The 22,941-nt window shown below is 38.9% G+C and overlaps 1 protein-coding gene across 1 annotated transcript in view; it reads left to right on the top strand.

Annotated features, from left to right (window-relative positions):
* The window catches only part of LOC120860208 (lysine-specific demethylase 4C), a 404,469-nt gene that overhangs the window by 229,403 nt on the left and 152,125 nt on the right, over positions 1-22,941 (top strand). The window contains exons 13-14 of the mRNA XM_040235989.1: positions 19,549-19,730; positions 21,355-21,568. Coding sequence (XP_040091923.1) covers positions 19,549-19,730; positions 21,355-21,568 — 396 coding nt within the window. The remainder of the gene's footprint in view (positions 1-19,548; positions 19,731-21,354; positions 21,569-22,941) is intronic.

Raw genomic sequence — 22,941 nt, 5'->3', positions numbered from 1 at the left:
TCCTGGGGTGTGGTTCCCCGAATCCTGACTCAGGTTTTAATCCGGTTTGGCGGAGCTTTCCTGGGGTGTGGTTCCCCGAATCCTGACTCAGGTTTTAATCCGGTTTGGCGCCGGAGGGAGCTCTCCTGTGGTGTGGTTCCCCGAATCCTGACTCAGGTTTTAATCTGGTTTGGCGCTGGAGGGAGCTCTCCTGGGGTGGGGCTTCCCCGAATCCTGACTCAGGTTTTAATCCGGTTCGGTGGAGCTCTCCTGGGGTGGCGCTTCCTGGAATCCTGACTCGGGTTTTTATCCGGTTCGGCGGAGCTCTCCTGGGGTGGCGCTTCCTGGAATCCTGACTCGAGTTTTAATCCGGTTTTGCGCTGGTGGAGCTCTCCTGGGGTGGGCTTCCCCGAATCCTGACTCGGGTTTTATCCGGTTCGGCGGAGCTCTCCTGGGGTGGGCTTCCCCGAATCCTGACGCGTGCTCACAGGAACCTGAGGCTCAGGCCCGGTGCGGCCTGTTGAGCCTGTCATGGCTCAGGTCAGGCCCCAACAGTCGCAGAGTCGGACACGACTGAGCAGCTCAACTCAGCTGAGCCTCTATACTTGCACGGAGAGGCAAAATCCCATGAAGGGCTGTATGTCTCCACGTCTGTGATCATAGTCAACTGACTCTAGTGTTGGGTTAGCTGTGTGACCCTCCATGCTTCGGGACCTGTGCTTACAAGCAGGGATTACAGCAGCACCTCCCGCATGGAGCTCTTGGGAGGGTTAGCAGAACTCGGGTGAGGCGCTCATGTGTTTGGCACATGGTGGATGTTTGTTGTCCTCATTGTAATATGATTAGGAGGAGAAGGAGGAGGGTGATGCCTGAGCTTTCAAGAAAAGAGAGAAATCCGGAGGGGATTCAGGGTGAAAGGCCATTCTGGTGGGTAGGAGAGAGTGAATGTTGCACTCTTTGGGGGCAGTGTGCCAAGACTAGAGTGGAGGCTGGGAAGTCAGAGCTAAGACCTCATAGGATCCCCCAGACACATAAAACTGAACTCTTAAAAGCCTAAGGCCTTAGTGAAGGGTGTGCTAGGGAAAAACTAAAAACCAAAACTCACCATGGCCCCAGGCAGAGGACAAGAGATCCTGCTGCCTGGGTGGGGAAAGAGGATAGGATAAGAGAAAGGTACCCAGCACTTCTGAACATAGGACTGCTGTCATATTTATGCCTCTTATGCCAATCAGAATGGCACCCCACTCCAGTACTCTTGCCTGGAAAATTCCATGAGTAGAGGAGGCTTGTAGGCTACAGTCCATGGGGTCACAAAGAGTCGGACACGACTGAGTGACGTCACTTCTTCTATGCCTCTAGAGCATCAAAAGCAGAAACAATTACAAAATCTTTTAAACTCACTCTGAGAAGGAGTTTAGCTGACTAAAAGACAGTAGATACTGACTGGAGCCCTGGCTTTGTCCCTTAAAAGTTTTTTAACTTCTGTCAAGTCTTCTCTCTGGCCTCAATTTCCTTTTGTATAAAATATGAGCTTTGGCTTTGAGTAATTAGGGCTTTTAACCTACAGGTACATGAATGGATTTTTGACATTTCAGACATCCTGAAGTAACATGGTGATATGTTGAGCTCAGCACCCTTGGGTCAAATTTTTATTTGTAATTCTCCAATTGTAATTTTATACAGAAAGATTGAGAGATGCAGACACCCATGTATACTGTGTTTACCCAGTGCAGAGGTGACCCCACCGACACACTTGAATACTGACAAGATTCAGATTAAAACCCTGGTTGTGGCTCTGAATTTCTCTAATCTGAACTGTCTGGATAACTCTTCCTAAATCATCAGTTCAGCAAGCGCAGTACTGTAAGGAGCTGTTAAGGATCTTTTTGAAATTAAAGACAGCTTAGACCCTGATCCCTATCTCTGTATTGTCTGCATGCCTTGAGGGTTAGATTAAAAGTGTATTTCAGGCAGTGTTACAGCAATTTATTTTTTGGACAGTCTATCTATGTTAATATTATGGTTCATTTTGTAATGGATTAAATATTTAAATACAGAGTTGGAAGAGGTGGAAACTGCTGCATTAATTAGAGATTATTCTTGATGTTTGACCATAAAGTAACACATTTAAGCTAGATTTTCAGTTATTATGAAGAATGAAGTGTGTACATTTAAGTACATTTAAGTAAGGAAAATCTCAGGAACTCAACATCTGACAAAATCTGATTACTTCCTCAAATGTTTTTTGGTTTCACACTCATTTTGTGAAAACACTTGTGTTTATAATGCAATTGAATGAGAAATTGGTCCTCAACATGTTTTCCCAAGAACATGTTTTCACTTTATTAGAGATTTTTATCTTTTTCTGGGGTATCCTGATATTTCCTGGATATTTTATGAACTTCACACTGTGTCATACAGTAACTGTTAGTACTGTTGGTACAAAAGCTAGCTTTTGGGAGCTTTGCAATTATCTGTCAAATAAGGAACATTATTTAGAATTGGCTGTTATGCTTTATCTTTGGCAGACAGATATTTTAGAAGAAGATTATGCCCTTCTGCCCCTGGCATGCTGTAGTTCCCTGCTTTCTAAGAGCATTAGTACAGGTTTGGTGGTGGCTTAGTCACTAAGTTGTGTCCGACTCTTGGGACCCCATGGACTGTAGCCCACCAGGCTCCTTTGTTTGTGGGATTTCCTAGGCAAGAATACTGAAGTGGGTTGCCATTTCCTCCTCCAGAGAATCTTGCTGACCCAGGGATTGAACCCGCATCTCTTGCCTTGCAGGCAGTATCCTGCATTGCTGGCAGATTCTTTACTGACTGTGCCACAGGGAAACCCCCAGTACAAGTTTGCCAATCTTCATTTTGTTAAAAAAATTTTATTTCAAAGATTTAAGTGGATATATTGACCAAATATAATGATGTTTTTTTATTGATTCACATTTTTAAAATGTTATTTAAAGTATCAGATTAAATTACAATTACTTTTAATACCAAAAATGTTAATTTGTTTGCTTTGGCAGATAATACCTGACTTTGTTTATGGTTAGCAATCTGAGCTCTGCTTTCTAGTCTTTCTGGCTGTTAATGACTGTGTGACCATGGAGAACTAAGTCATGTAATCTAAGGCTCATCATATGTGTACTCTTATATGTATGTGATGAAATCATGATCCCAGAGTTTCATTCAAACTGTAAAGTTCTTTAATTTATCAAAATATAATAGGACGAAACCAACATAATATTTTAAGTCATCTATAAGGTCCAGCATTCTAACATATATATATAATATATAAAATATGGGGAGGATACTGTATAGTCCCCTTGTTTCATGCTGTGCTTTCATGGAAAAGCAAAATAGTGCAGTATAAGAGTATTCCTTACCAACAGTGTTTCCGCTCTGTAAAAAGAAATCGTTTTCTCTGCCAGTTTTGAAAAACAAATGCTGCTGCTGTATGATTGTTGCATGTCATGCTCTAAATGTTATTAATTTGTACATAAGGATCTCTTCTTTGTTCCATCAGTTCTCATTAGCTTGAGGTAATGCTATACTTTCATAATAAGCATAGTTACATTTCTGTCTGTTTAAGCAATAAAACAGCAACTTCAGCAGAATTTTAAGCAGGTTGTTTTGGGATGTTTGTTGCTAGGTCACAGCCAGTGTTTTCTGCATTATGGGGACATAAAACGGTAGATATTGTTGGCACTCAGATTTAATGGATATTTTATCTAGCACTCAGCTGTATAATACATGGGCATTCTCTGTATTGCTTGATTTCTCTGTTAGTGAATTCCACTGGAGTCTGAAGAGCCCTGACTTTTTCTGCACTGTAGGGAATAAAAATAAAAAACACCTTGCCCTTACCATGCTAGTGGCTTGGCAAGGGTTTGACTGAATTAGACAAAACCATGCTGGCTTTTTAACTTATGTTACATGATTGCTTTCTGTACTTCTCTGAGTCAATCTTGAAACTAATGGTTGTTATTAAAGTCTTATGATCAGGTGTCTGTAAGTGCTGACAGCATTAGTATTATAAAATGATAGTCAGTTTATTTAAATTCATGTGTGCCTTGTTACTCTTAAAGTCTTGTAGAAAATATCTGAGGAACAGCCTTTGTTAGTATGGTTCATTCCCTTCTTTAGAAAAATGAGTTATTGTGTTAGGTTGAAATGTATGAAATTGCTGATATTTTTTTTTTCATGTATCTTCATATATAACTTTATGTTTTCTTAAACTTGTACACAACCCCCTTTCCTTGGAGACAATGATGTCTTAATGATATAGGCCATTGAATTACCCTGTTCTACATTTTCTGCATTTTTAGTTTCATCTTTAGTTTGGTTATGAAACTATGAATATTGAGAATAAGCATGATGTTTACAAAATTAATGTAGCTTTAAAAATTTAATTTTGTAATTACTTATGATTTTCATTTGTGTTGTTTTGTCTCTATTAAAAACTTAGTTCTGGGCTGTCAGTTCTGCAGGCTGACATTTGGGGACCATTGTCATGGATTTTAGAAAAAAAGAGTTTTCACTGCTGAGAGGGTTGTTAAGTAATATGTGTAAGGCTCCCAGTGAGTTGTTAGAAAGTGGCTCACTTTATCATCATTTAAATTCTATATGGCATTGTTTTATTCATTTTCTTTTTTCTGGTTCTGTGTTTCCAGCTTTAGGGAAATGATGAGGTGGCTTTTTTCTAAGTACATATCATATGGGTCTCTTAAGTCTACACTGATGTTGCATTGTTTTACGTTGTGGTTTGGTTTGGTTTTGTTATGGGTAAACATTCTCAAGATTGAAAAGTATAGGGTTTTTTGTTTTGCTGATAGAAAAGTAGAAACCAAAGGCAAAAAGGTTTGTGATGATATATGAACATTTTGAGTATTACTCAACTATTTCTATAGTTCTTAAGGTCTTTTCTTGAGGAAAGATACTTTATAATGACTTTAAGTGAATTAACCAAGGATCTGGGGTGAGAATCTTCTTGGGAGAGAACAGTGAGTACAGAGGCCCTGAGGAAGGCAGTTAGTATGGCATATTTGAGGAGCAGCAGGAAGAACCAGAAGCTGGTGGCTTTGGACATTGAACTGCAGAGTGAACGCTCCGCCTTGTCCTCTTCTTGTTTCCAAACATCCTCTTGTGTGGCCCACGCCCTGTTACTTTAGTTTCTGGCATTGTGGCTGCTCTGCACAAAGTTGTCTGTCTCCTTAGCGACTGCTTTGTGTGACCTGCCAGGTGATACCCTGTTAGTTCTTGGGTTAAAATGTCTGAGGATTCTGCTGTGCTTAATATAGATGACCGATGTTGGCTTTTAGCTAAGAGAAACTTCTAATTTCTAAATTTTCTTTATGTATTGGCAGGTAAACTGCAACATACACTAGTTGTTCTTTGCTTAGTGATTTTGTTTTGGCCGTTTTTAAAGTTTCTAATACAGGTGTTGTTAATGAAATAGTTTAAGAAACCGGAGCTTTTACCCGTGGGAAGTTTTGAACTCCTTGAAGGCAAAGGACTGTTTACTTTTGTTTCTTATCTCTAGCATCTGTCGTACTGCCCAGTACACAGTGAGTTTCACATGCTCTCTTTCACCTGTCTTTTATTTGCTGCTCGGCATAAATTCTTTTTGGTGCCATGTTGGCTGCTAAGTTTTACAAAGATATGCGAGCTTTCTTTAAAGGAGTTTTCAAAATATCAGTAACCTCAGATATGCAGATGACACTACCCTTATGGCAGAAAGCAAAGAGGAACTAAAGAGCCTCTTGATGAAGGTGAAAGAGGAGAGTTGAAAAAGCTGGCTTAAAACTCAGCATTCAAAGAACTAAGATCATGGCATCCAGTCCCATCACCTCATGGCAAATAGATGAGGAAACAGGAAACAATGAGAGACTTTTATTTTCTTGGGCTCCAAAATCACTGCAGATGGTGACTGCAGCCATGAAATTAAAAGACACTTGCTCCTTGGAAGAAGAGCTATGACACACCTGGATAGCACGTTTAAAAGCAGAGACATTATTTTGTCAACAAAGGTCCATACAGTCAAAGCTATGGTTTTTCCAGTAGTCATGTATAGATGTGAGAGTTGGGCCATAAAGAAGGCTGAGCACCGAAGAACTGATGCTTTTGAACTGTGGTGTTGGAGAAGACTCTTGAGAGTCCCTTGGACTGCAAGGAGATCAAGCAGTCCATCCTAAAGAAGATCAGGCCTGAATATTCATTGGAAGGACTCAAGCTGAAGCTGAAACTAATATTTTGGTCGCCTGATGTGAAGAGCCAACTCATTAGAAAAGACCCTGATGTTGGGAAAGATTGAAGGCAGGAGGAAAAGGGGACAACATAGGATGAGATGATTGGATGGCATCATTGACTCAGTGAACATGAGCAAGCTCCGGGAGATGGTAAAGGACAGGGAAGCCTGGGATGCTGCAGTCCATGGAATTGCAGAGTTGGACACGACTGAGCGACTGAACAACAACATCCTCACCATGATATGACATTTGAGTATGCTGCTTTCTATTATGTACATTATTAGCAATTATTATTTATAATTCTTTAAGATAGGTAGTGTTATCATTTTTTCTGATGAGGAAACTGAAGCTCAGAGACACTAATTCATTTCATAAGGTCACAAGGCTGGCAATTGGTAGAAAACAGGCTTTAAATTCTGCTTGATTCCCAAAGTTGCTCTCTTTCTACATTATCACACTAGCAACCCTCTGATAATAGCCCCAGTACTCATAAAAGAAGTTGAAGTGAACACATACACATTTTTCTGATAAGAACCAGCCTTCTTTATTGATGGAGTCGATCATTTACAGTGCTCCTTGTTATCCACCTGTGTTGTGAGAATATATGCATATATGAAATATGAACTAGTGTTCTTTCAGAATTTAAGTAACAGTGGTAATGCCAAAGTTCTCCTTGAAAAAGTTCTCCCCAGGGGTACACTAAGTATCATTGACAAATATTTTCAAGATTGAAAAGTGTGCTGTAAGTATCAGAGTACTTTTGTGTATTAGGACTTTTGAGGGAGTGTGCTTTGGGATATTATGGCTGTTTAAAGTAGTATATTGAATGGGTTGGGATGTATCCTTTTGAAATGATTTTGACATCTTAGTTATTGTAACAGTATGCACAAAGAGTAAAACTATGTCTCCTCATTTAAGTGCTTTAGGCCTTAAACAGTGGAATTCTCTGTTATCCAGGATTACATTAGCATTTTTCGGGTACCATAATACAGAATTAAATTTCTCATAATGTCATCTCTTCCCAGTAAAATTAGACCTAAAAGACTTGTCATTTTTTTTTTTCTATTTTGTACTTTTGAACACAACTTCAGAAACCTTTGAAGTTTAGAAATTCATAAAATCATCGAATATGGTTTACACTTAAATTTTACAATAGTTTGTATGGGAGCAATAGTTTCCAACTTTGAATTTCTTGGCTCATTCATGCCTGGTTCTCTCCTCTCACCCTTTTCTCCCTCAATTTCCTCCAGGACATCTGAAACTGTATATAATGCCTCCCAGGAGTGAGATTTTGCTCAAGTACCTGAAAGATAACAGATGCTGTCTTGCTCTTCATAGTAGAGAATAGTGCTATATGAGCCAAAACACATCATTGGAGCAAAACCCCAGCAGCAGAATCATTGTGGGGACTCATAGAGGGAAATTTGCTGGAGCAGTGTCAATGGCTTTTCCCATCTGCTGGGTCCTGTCAGCAAGTCCTGGCCTTTCCACAGTGGCCCAAATGTTTTTTCTGCTGAGAACTCCACTTGCACTTACTAAGCAAAAGTTGTTCAGAAAGACTGTACTGTGGAGAGAGTAAATCCAACATACGTCTGCTTTTAAGCTAAGGTTTCTCTGGGTTCATAGGACCTACCTAATATTTTCTGACTGCATTATTTTTTCAGCTTTAAAAACTGCATATTTTTATAACTGTAAAAACTTGTCGTCCTTTTCCTTTATTCCAGATTTTTAAACATATTTGTTACAGAACTGACATCATCCCCAGTATTCAGTTTTGTTTGCTGAGTTTTCATCTGTTAATGTAATATTTATATTGCTTAATATTATATGTTATAGTGTATATATTCACATTATATCATATCCATTAATATTCTTCAAAAGCACCTTTTCAATGCTGGCATAATATGGTCATGCCATAATTTTATTTACATATTTTTAAATGAGCGCTTTCTTTTGAATACTCTTGTAAAAGGCACTAATCTTTTTTATTATCATAAATTTACTCAGTGATGTTTTTGACAGAATGGGAGAATAAAGCCTTTTTTTTCCTCCTGAAAGGATAAATCTTGAAATGTTTTTATATAAAAGATAACTGGGTATATGTCTAGATTGGCTCTTTCTGTTCTAACCTGTCTTGTCATGTTAAAAGTTAAGTTTTTAGGCATACATTTTAAGTAATTTACTGGATGATCTTTGCAGAAATTTTCTGGAGACCTAGAAGGAAAGGAATCTATAGAAGCCCTACATCTTGCTTACTGATGAGCAGCTGCTGTACAGCTGGTAGCTCATATATTGCAGATGAAAAAATTGAGGTTTAGACTTATAACCAAACATTAAGACCGCATATATTACATGAGTGAAACACTGTGTTAATTTACTTTAATTTTTTGGATCAGACAGCTACTCTTGTAGCCAGGCTTAACTGAGAATAGTTGAATATCAACTGTTGTAGGCCACAAAGTCAGAGCCTTTATTACATTTCTTTTCTAATTTATTACTTTGTTTAACTGTATGATATTTGCAATAGATTTAATTTTGTGATCACTTTAATATCTTAAAATATTTTATAGTTTCAATCTTACATAACCTTTTATAAAACTTACATATGATGCTTTTATATGATAAGCAGTATAAAGTGCTTTATATAGAAAGTAAAAGAAATAAACACTTAATCATTAAACTCGTCTATAATAATCCCTGAAGTCACTTCTTAGTCGGGCCCTCACTGCCCTTTGGGCAGTTTTATTAATTGAAGGAGAAAGTTGCTGTCCAAACAATGGGATATGCCTTCAGATTAGCATAAGTAGCAATCTTAAGAAGATCCTTTGAACATTTTAAGATCCTAAAGTACATTGCAGCAAGCCTGACTTTCTTTTCAGAATCAGTTGTGGTTTTTTTTTTTGGCTGCACTGGGGCTTCATTGTGGTGTGCAGGTTTCCTCCAGTTGCTGAGAATGCGGTGGCTTCTCTTGTGGTGGAACACAGGTTCTAGAGTGTACAGGCTCAGCAGTTGTGGAGCATGGGCTTCCTTGCCTAGTGGCATGTGGGATCTTAGTTCCCCAACCAAAGACCAAACTCATGTCCTCTGCATTGGAAGGTGGATTTTAAACCACTGGACCACCAGGAAAGTCCCACCAGAAAGTTTTCGGAAATTCCCTGAGCTCCCAACTTTCTGGGAACCTCCTCCTCCTCTTCATATGCTTTGCAGAATTGGGCTTCCCAGGTGGTACTAGTGGTAAAGAACCCACCTGCCAATGCAGGAGATAAGAGATGCGGGTTCAATCCCTGAGTCAGGAAGATCCCTAGAAGAAGAGCATGACAGCCCACTCTAGTATTCTTGTGTGGAGAATCCCATGCACAGAGGAGCCTGGCGGGCTACAATCCATCAGGTCACACAGAGTCAGACAAGACAGAAGCAACTTAGCACCTTTGTTACTGCTGTGGAGTCTCTGGGTCAGCATGGGATGTACTGATGACTTTCAGACTTCATAGTTACATATGGACATTTTTACTTATCCCTTGAGACTGATTGATCTTTAGAAAAATAGAATTTTCATGGTCTTGAGGAGAGGGTGGATCCTGCAAGTGAGAATACTTCTGACAGCAAAGATGTGGCTTACTTTTCCCAAACCAAGCAATTCACTATCAGGTGGATGTCCTACAATTTAATTTAATTTCTTTCTGACACTAACAACTCAGAGTTAGCAGATTCAGAGTTACCTCACAGATTAAGGATTCAGTCCAGTCTCATGGGTTGTCCCCACTTCAGATGCCAATTGCAAGTCCTTACACCTGACCAATAGGCTATAAAGTCTGGGGGCTTCCTACAACTCTCTCCTCAGGTTTGATAATTTTCTAGAGTGGCTCATAGAAGTCAGGAAAACAGCCAAAAAGAAGGGATGAACAGTGCAAGGTAGAAAGTGGGTAGGTGTCTGCAGAACTTGTGTTCCCTCTGCAGGTACATTGACTCTGGACTCTGTCTAAACCCTGTTTTAGGGTTTTTGTGGATGCCTCGCAATGTTTACATGATTGATTCCATCAGGGTCTATTGGTTATTGACTGAGTCTCCAGCCCCTCCTTTGATGTGAGGCTAAAGCGCTAATGCTGTAGTCATGAATTGACTCTGTAGTCATGCATTGGTCTTTCTAGTGATGAGCCTTCATCCTGAAACTATCTAGGTGCCTCCTGTTATCTCATTGGCAGATAGAAGACACTTTTCAGTTCTGAGTTTCCAAAGGTCTTAGAAGCTCTTGTGTCAGGAACTAGGGACTAAGACCAGGTCTTTTAACCAGTGATGTTCCTCTTACCCATATCATCCAGAATATTCCAAGGGTTTTAGAAGCAGTATGCCAGAAACCAGGACAAAGACTGAATATGTGTTTCTTTTTATATCACAATATCACAATGAACATGATCTAAATAGTAAGCAGGGAGAGGATCATTTTGGAGAAGTATTTAAAACACATTGGAAGATTGAGGGAAGCTGTAAGCAGGCTGCCCGTGAGGGGCTCCTTACTGTGATTTATCTGCAAGTAACTATAGAGGCACAAGTTGTGGTTGACCTCTCAGTACCCAGGTGTCACGTGTATAGATCAGATACCGTGGTTTAACTTTTATTTCTCCTTGAGCTCTCTTGTCGGGTTCTATATGCATATCTATTCCCACTGCCCTTTTCCAAGAGCCTTTTTACTTCAGAAATATTCAAAGTTGGAAACAAAGCTTGGTTTCCTAGGTATAAGCATATTTTTAATAGTTAAAAACAACAGGTTTGGGATATTGTGTGTATGTTCCAGGAGTTTGGTGCTTGGTCTGTAGGCAGGCAAATTCTATAGAATAAAACAACTGATTGTTTTTCTGGTGATGTAGTGATTGAAAACTTTCAAAGCAACTATTAAAGGTGCAGTTTGTCTGATAGCAGTGTTTTCAGCTAATGTTTCTATATTCAGAACATTCCTGACAACATGGTGTCTGGAGCTGTATTGTAACCTGCCTTTGTGAATTTAGAAGAGCTCATATAGATTTAAGGAGCTGCTCTGCATTTAGGGGCATGATTTTCTTAATTCTGCTGTACTTGCTACAGAGTAATGGGCGTGCTTCTGTAAAAAAAGTAGTCTAGGAATCTAGATTTCTGCTGTTAGGTAAGAGGCTTATCAAGAAAAAAGATAACCAAGCATCGTTGGCATAGAATTTTTTTTCCCTGCTGTAGCTGGCAACCCTTGCAGACCTTAATGAAAGAAAAGGGAGAAAAGGCCTTGCAGTATTGGTTGTTTTGTTTTTGCTTTAGTGTTACTTGTTAGTTGAGGAAAGTAGTTTATGACATTTTTGCTTGACTGTGAGAACAAAGTCTACACCAGCTTTATTAGTGCTGTATTGCTCAACAGTGACTGTGATACTATACTTTTGGGTGAAAATGCACATATATTCTTCAGTGATTCTCAGTCTTTTTCTCAGGACAACTTATGCTTATAAACATTTTGAGGACCCCAGAAAGGTTTCAGCTCCTTTCCTTTCTGTAATGTCCTTCCTTCCCTTCCCCTTCCCTTCTCTCCCAACCCCAACCCCTTTCTCTCCCTTATAGGTTTGTCTTAATGGTACTTATTTGCTGAAAGTTAAAACAGGGGAAAATTTAAAGTAGCAATAATAAGTGTATAAGCATTTGTTTTCATAAAAAATAACACTTTTCCCAAACCATAAAAATAAAAAAATGGCATTGTTTTACATTTTTTGCAGAGCTCTTTAACATTGAGTTTAATGAAAATTGGATTCTCATGTCTACTTTTGCATTCAGTCTATTAGGCCTCTCTGTTCTGGTTGAAGTATACTGAAAAAAGTCCAACTTCCCAGAGATACATGGTTAGAAGGAATACAGTATTTTAGTACCATTAAAAAATTTTTTTTATTTATTCTTGCCTCCTTTGTCAAAGATAAGGTGTCCATAGGTGCATGGATTTATCTCTTGCTTTGTGTTTTGTTCTGTTGATCTATATTTCTGTCTTTGTGCCAGTACCATACTGTCTTGGTGACTGTGGCTTTGTAGTATAGCCTGAAGTCGGGCAGGTTGATTCCTCCAGTTCCATTCTTCTTTCTCAAGATTGCTTTGGCTATTTGAGGTTTTTTTGTATTTCCATACAAATTGTGAAATTATATGTTCTAGGTCTCTGAAAGATACTGTTGGTAGCTTGATAGGGATTGCATTGAATCTATAGATTGCTTTGGGTAGTATACTCATTTTCACTGTATTGATTCTTCCGAGCCATGAACATGGTATATTTCTCCATATGGGGGTGAAGGTGGTCATTTATTTAGGCTGACTTGTTCAATTGTGCTGCAGTGAGGGAGGAACACTGCAAACAAATATCACTGGCGTGTGTAGGGAGTGCTCACAGTGTCTGGGCAGCACTGGGTTTGCCCTGGCTCAAGGCATGTGTGCTTTCTTGGTCTACACTGCTCAAGCTCCAGGTTGCTCTGCAGGGGAACTGTCTAAGGCGGGCCCTGAGTTGCGTGCACTTCCATATCTAAGCCGTTCAGGTTTTTGGGTACTCCACAAAGGTACAGACTCGGTTGAGCCTGTGTTTTGTGTCCTTCCCAGGTCCAACCAGCTCAGGTGATCAGGTGCTTGGGGAGCGCACTCTCCCCAGGTGGGGCGGTGCGTCTTATCACCTCCCCTGTCCCAGCTGCTCGGTTTCCTGGGTGCGCAGAAGGAGTGCCATCTCAGCTGTGCTGTGTGCTCCTCTGGGAAGCTGATCTCTGGATGTGACCCTCCTGGGGGATGTCAGCCATCCAGGATCCCAGGAAGACTTGGTTAGCAACTGGGAGCTTGCTTGCAGTTTGGTAGAGAATGCCCCTTGCTTTCCGGCTCTGGCTGTCACCTGCCTGCCTCCCTGCCTCTGGCGGGAGATGAGCCAGTCTGTTGCCGGCTAGCTCTCCTCTATGGGGTCGCACAGAATTGGACACAACTATAGTGACCTTAGCAGCAGCAGCAGCAGCAGCAGCTCTCCTCTGGTATTTGCACAGTCCTTTGTTCTTTGAATGGGCTTGGCAGTGCCTTAGGTTAGAGTTTTTTGCGGGAAAGTACTCTCTCTCTCTTTCCTCTTTTTTTTCTTTCTCTCTCTGGCAGTCCCATGGTTTGGGTTGCTGTCTCAGGTTAGCTACCTCAGATTGCCCTCAGGGCATTCAGGCCCGGGTCCTTACCCTAAGCAATGCAGCCTGCGCCTTCCTGTTCAGTCCCTGCTTGCTGGTGGTGGATGCGAGTGTCTGGGCTACTTCTCTGCTGGGAGTTGCAGTTAAGTGTGTAATCTGTGGGTTTTATTTATTAATTTTTTCCTCCCAGTTATGTTGCCCTCTGAGATTCCAAAACTCCCCACAGAGCCGCCGGTGAGAGGGTTTCCTGGTGTTTGGAAACTTCTCTTTTAGGACTCCCTCCTCGGGAAGGGTCTCCATCCCTAACTTTTGTCTCTCTTTTTATCTTTTATATTTTGTCCTACCTTCTTTCGAAGACAATGGGCTGCCTTGCTGGGTGCCTGGTGTCCTCCGCAAGCATTCAGAAGTTGTTCTGTGGTATTTGCTCAGCGTTCAAATGGTCTTTCAATGAATTTGTGAGGGAGAAACTGGTCTCCCTGTCCTATTCCTCTGCCATCTTAGGACTGCCCACCATTTTAATATGCGTATTCTTCTTTGACACTACACAAAATTTGACACAAGGTGTTTTTTAAAGACTAGTTGCAACATGCAATCTGAATCCCATCAGTGATCCTTTTGTTCTCTTTTAAACTGAAAATTTATTGATCTCTCTTGCACTTTGGCTCTTCTACATGTGTGTGATTTTGTAATGTCATATATTGGTAAACAAAGGTATGTGTCATATAGGTATTTTTACACTATAAAAAATATATTTGTTATTATCACCGTCAATTCCATAAGAAATAGCTTTAATTATTGGGAAGTTGTCTAGCTCACATAAGTGGATACACATTTTTGGAAGTTATAATTTTGACTTAGAAGCTTTAATTTCACCATTGTCAAAAAATATTATCAGAAGTTTTTTGTTTTTTTCAAATTAAAATGACAGCTTTCTTTGTTCACTTTCATGAAAATTCCTTCCAGATACCCAAATCTGAATTACCACAGTTTGTCTGTTAATCATTTGTTCAAGTAAAAATGGTATTCCATGAAAAAGGCAGGTCATTCAGTGTGTGATTCAATTATTTGTCCATTTCCTTTTCCCATGATAACCATTGAACTACAGTATACAGCAGAAGTACTTTATGCATACATCCCATTTTATCACAAATTTAATAAAATTGATATATTTTTTTCTTCATCAAGACATTGTTATGAGAACTCCCTCACCCTCAACTGCAAATTTGAGATAATCGAGTATATCATGACTGCCTTGGAGCCCCTGCCTTAAGTCAGGCTAAGGCACCAACAGTTTTACCCTTCATTGCTCCTGTGTCACCATTAAAAAATCATCAGGGTGACACAGGCAAATAACATGTTCTGTTATTGTGCAAGTATTTTTGACGGTACAGGCCACATGAAATTGTGCTATGTATCTCCTAGACCTTGCTGTGAGAGCTGCCGTTACTCTGGTAGCTCTTCTTTTGTTCTTGTTGAGAATACAGTTGGGAAAGAAAGGAGTCTTATGCTGATAATATTTTCACAGATTTCGCAAACTTTGATGCATTTGCACCAAAGGATCTTTCCTTTGCCCCACTCTTTTTGTTTCTACAGCAAACTGTGGCTTTCAACGTGAAACTCAGAGCTTCTGAATGTTGGTATGCTGGTATATATGCATATGTTAAAAAAGAGGTAATTATGGTAATAAAAAACATTGGATTCATTAAATATGTATAGTGTCCATGTCCTTGTATGTTTAATATCTGCCCTGTTGTGAGAAGTAATTTGATATTTTAAAAATCTAAAAATCTGTGAAACTGTACAGTCTATTTTCATTGCCTGACATCTTATAGTGCCTCATATAGTGAGGTAAATACTAATATATACAAGTGAGGTCACAGTGTAACTTTAGAGGTTCATTAGCCAATTATAGTTGAAGATGAGGAAGAGGAAAGGAAATTCCTAGGCGTCTGATGCCAAATGATCAGAATATTTAAAAACTACAATGGAAAAAACATTCTCCCACTTCTGTATATTGAAAGATAAGAAGTATCTTTTTTAAAAAGCAAGTGGATGAAGGCACACTAAAAAGAGACCAGAAATAGGAGCGATGTTTAGAGACTGAAAGGGAAGAGTTTCATTTGGAATTGTGTGATGATGAGAGTATTTAAATATCCTGAAGGTACTTTTACCCCCAGAATATTTAAGACTTTCCTCCCCAGAATATTTATGAATCAAGGTTAGTCTATGTTTGAACAATGCCTTGGTTCAAAGGTAGGCGAGAATTCTTGGAGATAGAAGAGGGATGAATAATTTGATGAGGTAATTTCAGGAAGATAAAATACTTACCTTCAAGAATATGCCAATGTGTTTGACTTTTAAAACTAAGTTAAAATTTGTATAGTCATCATCATGTAACTTATGATTAAGTTTAGTCTCTTTTTTACCCCTCTCATAAAATATTGCAGGATAGAGTTGACAAACAGATCATATGAAAAATAAGATGATTGGATGGATTATATATAATATATGTGTTCTATATCATTGTAAAGTTTATAAAGAATTTTAATACTTTTGGAGCTTAAAAAGAAATTTTACCTTCTCTATTGAATTTCAGTATTAAAAAGAAAAAATAAAAACCTGAAGTAGGTGAGAAAGCCGTGATCACCATGAGAATCTACTTTACAGAAAGCCACAGCCCTTATGAATCAGAGTTTCAATTTCAAGTTAGGTCTCTGAGGAGTTCCCTGGTGGTCCGGTGGTTAGGACTTGGCGCTTTCACTGCTGGGTTCCTGGGTCCTTGAGTCCAATCCCTGGTCAATGAACTAAGATCCCGCAAGCCTCATGGAGTGTCCTTAAACAAACAAACAATCACACAGAAACGAAGTGTCTGAACTGACAGTTCCTGTATTGGCGGCTGCATAGTGTCATTGCCAGGCAGCTTTTAATTCACAGGATTCCATAGTTACGGTGTTCCCTGCATACTCTGGCCCCGAGAGCATCTGTCTTCTGTTTGGATGCTCTCGGGGCCAGAGTATGACCTCATTTGGAAGATGGACAGCTGTGGAGCAGGGTCTTCCACCGGGTCAGTTTGAGGTTTGAGGACAAGCTCAAGATGTGTCAGGCTGTCCTAGGTCAAGTTTTGCCAGAGACAGTGGCACACACGCTCCTGTTCTCTGGCTCCATTGTTGAGAATTGTTCTTTTCTCCTACTTCTTGTTCATTTTCCCAAGGCTTTTAGGAATTAAATAGTATTTTCTTCATCCCTAAAACTATTTTGAGAGCTCATCACATCAACCAAGTCCAACTGAATGAATAAGAGCATCATTCATCTTGTTAGTTTTGGTCTTTTATAATGAAACAAGTGATGTGATAAATTTATTGTGAACCAATAAGTAGAATCCAAGTTATTCAAGCCCAAGGATTTTGCTTGTTTGTTTAGCTCTCATGTTTAGTGTATATTAGTTATTAAATGCAATGTTATTTCAAGTTCCTAGTTAACTTTTACTCACATCTTTGATTTGTCAGAGTTTACTCTTCACAGTAAGTCTGCTGTTATATATTATAAGGAAACAGAGGTGGAAACATTTAGCATCAGATTACTTTTATTTCAAATGTAGGCAAAGGTTCTTAGCTTTTGTTTTGTTTCAAACATTGTCCCTGATTGAACGTTAAACATTTCTATTGTATATAATAGTAATAATAAGGATAATATCATCATCACCACCACCACTACCACAGAAACAGGAACAGGATTGTTCCCTTTTGTTTCAGTTGGCATTTGATATTTTTAGAGTTATTTTTAGTCTCATTTAACCCTTCCTACTTTTCCACTTCAGCAAATCCACTTTGACTTTTTTTTTTTTAACACAGGTAAGTCACCAGGGCAAGGGCAGGAGCTCTTTAGATCATGGGAATACCCCTTCTGGGACTTGAAGACATTGCTTTACACTATTTATTAGTAGCACTGAGACAGCTACTGGAGAGGAAGTTTAGAGTGTATCACAGCTGTGAACATTAAGTACTAGATGTAGCTGTGGTTGCTGCCATTGTTTTGATACACTGTCCTCTGCTTTAAGCATGAGGAATTTTTTTCTCATAACCTATTATATCTTTTTGTATTTTTCTGGCCTTCTATAAAATTTTGTAAAATGACATTTTTGTGGAATGGATCTCTGCCCCTTTCATATTAACAGATGAGATTTGACCCTCTGGGGAATCATATTGAACAAATGAGATTTGGCTTAGGTATTTTATATCCATGTAATGGTACTATATTGCTTGGCACATAATAGCCAGTCTATAAATGGTATTTACCATGAATTTTGAATAAAAGTTAATAAAATAAAATTAATAATTTTAAATTAAATCATCTGCTGTATTAGGCCAGGGAACTAAAAATATTGGTAAGGCAGATAGTGGCTAGTGAATTCCTGTGCTAGCTGAAAGATAATCTTGCACATATTAAAACTCTTACCCTGGGAGGTATTGGGGTAGCACGAGAAACAAGAAGTCGTGGAGTTGAGAGGAGGGGTGAGGATAGGGAAGGTGTGGAAAGTGGGTTGGTTTGTCTGGCTCTCAAATCAGAGGTAATGCTCGATGATGAGGAGGATGCCAGTTTCGTTTCTGGTTTCCACTCCGACATTAATATCACAGGTACTTTGGAATGTGTGCATCTTTTATGATCACGGTAATTGTTTTTCCCTGAGTACCCTGCTTACAGTTCATTGCTGAAGCCTGGCTTGGAGAATTTTGAGCATTACTTTACTAGCGTGTGTGATGAGTGCAATTGTGTGGTAGTGTGAGCATTCTTTGGCATTGCTTTTCTTTGGGACTGGAATGAAAACTGACCTTTTCCAGTCCTGTGGCCACTGCTGAGTTTTCCAAATTTGCTGACATATTGAATGTAGCACTTTCACAGCATCATCTTTTAGGATTTGAAATAGCTCAACTGGAATTCCATCACCTCCACTAGCTTTGTTCGTAGTGATGCTTCCTAAGGCACACTTGACTTCAGCAGTCAAATTGCCAACATCCGCTGGATCATTGAAAAAGCAAGCGAGTTCCAGCAAAAGATCTATTTCTGCTTTATTGACTATGCCAACGCCTTTGACTGTGTGAATCACAATAAACTGTGGAAAATGAAGGAGATGGGAATAACCAGACTACCTGACCTGCCTCTTGAGAAACCTGTGTGCAGGTGAAGAAGCAACAGTTAGAACTGCACATGGAACAACAGACTGGTTCCAAATAGGAAAAGGAGTACATCAAGGCTGTATATTGTCACCCTGCTTATTTAACTTCTATGCAGAGTACATCATGAGAAACGCTGGACTGGAAGAAACACAAGCTGGAATCAAGATAGCTGGGAGAAATATCAATAACCTCAGATATGCAGATGATACCACCCTTATGGCAGAAAGTGAAGAAGAACTAAAGAGCCTCTTGATGAAAGTGAAAGAGGAGTGTGAAAAAGTTAACTTAAAGCTCAACATTCAGAAAACTAAGATCATGGCATCCAGTCCCATTCATGGGAAATAGATCGGGAAACAGTGGAAACGGTGTCAGACTTTATTTTGGGGGCTCCAAAATCACTGCAGATGGTGATTGCAGCCATGAAATTAAAAGATGCTTACTCCTTGGAAGCAAAGTTATGATCAACCTAGATAGTATATTCAAAAGCAGAGACATTACTTTGTCAACAAAGTCTGTCTAGTCAAGGCTATGGTTTTTCCAGTAGTCATGTATGCACGTGAGAGTTGTACTATAAGGAAAGCTGAGTGCCGAAGAATTGATGCTTTTGAAGTGTGGTGTTGGGGAAGACTCTTGAGAGTCCCTTAGACTGCAAGGAGATCCAGCCAGTCCATCCTAAAGGAGATCAGTCCTGGGTGTTCATTGGAAGGACTGATGTTGAAGCTGAAACGCCATTACATTGGCCACCTGATGTGAAGAGCTGACTCATTGGAAAAGACCCTGATGCTGGGAAAGATTGAAGGCAGGAGGAGAAGGGGACTACAGAGGATGAGATGGTTGGATGGCATCACTGACTCAATGGCATGGGTTTGGGTAGGCTCCAGGAGTTGGTGATGGACAGGGAGGCCTGTTGTGCTGCGGTTCATGGGGTTGCAAAAGAGTCAGACACGACTGAGTGACTGAACCAAACTGAACTGACCCTGCTCACTGTGTTTTCATGCCCTTTCTCTTCAGAGTTGCCTGAAGTTCCATCGATTGAGGAAGAAGTAGAAGAAACTGAGTCTTGGGCAAAGCCTCTGGTTCACCTTTGGCAGACGAAGTCCCCAAACTTTGTGGCAGAGCAAGAGTATAACACAGCCATGGGCAGAATGGAGCCACACTGCGCCATTTGTGCTCTGCTCATGCCCTACTACAAGGTAGCTGGCGGGAGGGGCCCCTGCCCACGTTTCCTTTCACTATAACACTTTCTGTGTGGCTCTAAAAACACAGGTGAATCATTGTACAGTTAGTATGCACATGGTGAAGAAAACATTAGTTCTTCTGTAGCTAATGACCACATAGAGTAGCAAACAGAATTCCTGCGTGCCACTTGAGAGACTTTTCTTTAACAGTACTTTATCATTTTTTAATGTCTTAATTTATTTCAGTCAACGGTTAATTCCAACCTTCCTTCTGCCTACTTCTCCAAGAAACATAGACCTTAAAACTTCAAAATAGTAGAAGCTTGCAAAGAGAGAACTTAGACCTAGTCTCTGCTTTATGTTTGAAAATATTACTCTCAATCATATAAATGTCAGCTCTGGGCTCACATTTGAAATCTCTCTCTTCTTCTTTCCATGTAGAATATGCAAAAGACACAGCAGGACTCAATGCAAACCAAATTGTCCAGTTTATCCCATCAGCCAGCTATTCATGGAATTATTTTCAGATGTCATGTCATATATTTTATGCCAAAAGCATCTTAGATCGCAGAGGGCCACATTGTTTGGCACTAACACAAACAAAATGATCTTTAGGAATCTGGTAAGGGTAGAACTACTAGGTCCATTTTAAGATACAATATTATAAAATGCATTGATGGGAATATTGTGTTCTGGGTTATATTTTCACTAATAGAATCAGAAATATTGTATTCAAGATCACATTGTTCTTAAAGTTCCACATGAAGTAATTCTGTTCAGACATTTCAGAGCATAAAAATGCGTAATGTGCCACATTCTCAGCACTTTGTAAATAGAGGAAGTAGTTCATTCATTCATCTGAATGTGACTTTAGGGAGTGATTAACTTTATTTTTATTTCCCATTTATCATTAAATTTCTATGTTTTCTTAAAAAATTTACCTTTGATTCTTATTTCTGTATCATAATCTGCCTGCATATTTCCCTAATGATTAAAAAAAATCCCAACTGAAATTACAAGTTCGGGGGAAATTTATTAACATAAGGTTTCTGGGGATAAGATAGTTCATTAATTATATTCAAATATACAATGAAATCTTATATCTTGATGAGAGATGACAATTTTGTTTGCATATTATGCCTTGTTATCTAATGTCATTTGCTAGATCTTTCTGTCTTGCTGTATTAAAACTTCTTGATGAGACAAAAACCTTCAAAAACTCTCTAAATACTGTCATACAAATTAAAGCTGAGGTCTTTGAAGATTCTCCTTCAGGTGTAACCAGGTAAGATTCTTCAGTAAATGAAACCAGATCTATTAATCTAGTGCAAATAAAGAAGCAAAAAAAGTTCATTGGAAGGATCATTGCTTCTCATGAGCTTTGTCTATAAGAACGTAATTTTAGTAGCTCATCCCTTTCTATAACAGTGGGCGTATAGAATCCCCTCTTGTCCCTTCAGCTTAACTTCTGGATGGGAACCTGGGGAACAGAGCTGATAGTTGGAGGACAAGGACAAGAAGAAACAATACAGAAGTGGAAAATTAGTAAATGAAATAGCTGTTCATGGATCTGTCCAAAGCAAGTGATTCCAGCTCTTTTCCATATTTTTTGCTCATTTGCAAATATTGTGTTTTTCAGCCAGATAGCAGCAATGAAGAAAATGATTCTAGATGGGAGACAAAATTAGATGAAGTGGTGACTTCAGGAGGAAAGACTAAGCCCCTCATTCCAGAGATGTGTTTTATTTATAGTGAAGAAAATATAGAATATTCTCCTCCTAACGCCTTCCTGGAAGAGGATGGAACAAGCCTTCTTATTTCCTGTGCAAAGTGCCGCGTACGGGTTCATGCAAGTAAATGAGTCTATCAGTCATTCATCACTGGCTTTTTAGTGCTTCACATAGTCTTTATTTCTCACCCCTCTGCAGCCTGTCAAATCTATCACAGTGAACTGTTGGCATAATTAATGATTAGATCATTCTTTCTCATATTTCTTCTAATGAAAGTATGAAAGGTATAATCGTCCTTGTATTTTATGTGGTATCAGTGGAGAACAGGTCTGATGGTTTGTTTCTTTGGGGTCCCCATGTGGAGTCATCATGGGACTCCTTTCACATGCTTGAATTTTACTTAAGATATAGTTTATAAAACCTTAATTTTAGTCTCTTATGGTGATTCATCACTATTTTCCTTTGTATGTTTTAAAAAGAATGAGTATTCTTTTGGTGATTTGGGGAATTGTTGTTAAATTTAATTCCTGAGTTTAAATTTTATTCTTTGTTAGAGTAGGGAGATCTTCATTGCCTTTTGGGTAAAACAGTCCTTCGAGTTGTTTTTCCCCAGAACTGAGATGGTTAGGCTCTATACCTGTCTCAATTTGCTATTTTTACATAATTATGTTAATGGCAAATACATTTTTATAGATTAATCTGTCATGTAAACCTTCTAAAATGTGTAAAATGAATCAGTTATACATTGTAATTGTATTTTTAAAGCATTTTAATATTCAAGCTCTTACCAAGTCACATCTTTTATTAACATTCTTAGGTATAGTGTGAGTCTTGTCAATGTGGTATGAATAATTTATAATATATGTATTACATTCTGTATTTATCCCACAGTAACATCAGTCTTATATTAAGGTTGAAATTTCCTGGCTATCAAGCATTTATTTATTAGATACTTTCAGCTTCCTTGAGGGATTTGAACATGTGTTTGAAATACAATTATATAAAACTTATTTACTTCATCAACCTGTAAGACACTCAGTACACACACACACACACACACACTCTCTCTCTCTCTCTCTCTCTCACTCTACACAGTTATATCTATATGAGAGGCACAGCATCATTTTACAAACAAGTTAGGATTTAATCTTGACTACAGAATGCACTAACTGTGCAACTTAGCCATAATATTTTATGAACATGTGCTTGAACTAAACATTTTATGATCTTGGTTAACTATTATAGGCTTTTCTTTGGGTAATTACAATTCTGTTATTTTCCCTTCCCAAGACAAATTTTATACAAATTTTATATTAAAAACTACTTCTTTAAATTCTACTTATTTAAATCTTTCAAAGCCCTCTTTTTTCAGGAAGCCAGAGTAACACATGTGTGTTGGAGCCATATAATTGCTACATATATCATGTATTTACATCATCAGCCATCTCTTTAAATTGCTGAGTCAGGCATGTACTGAATAGACAAGTAAAATTGAA

Source organism: Oryx dammah, unplaced genomic scaffold (assembly GCF_014754425.2).
Source record: "Oryx dammah isolate SB20612 unplaced genomic scaffold, SCBI_Odam_1.1 HiC_scaffold_11050, whole genome shotgun sequence".
Lineage (NCBI taxonomy): Eukaryota > Metazoa > Chordata > Mammalia > Artiodactyla > Bovidae > Oryx > Oryx dammah.
Note: the sequence above shows the minus strand (reverse complement) of the source record. Positions and strands in the feature narration are given on the sequence as shown.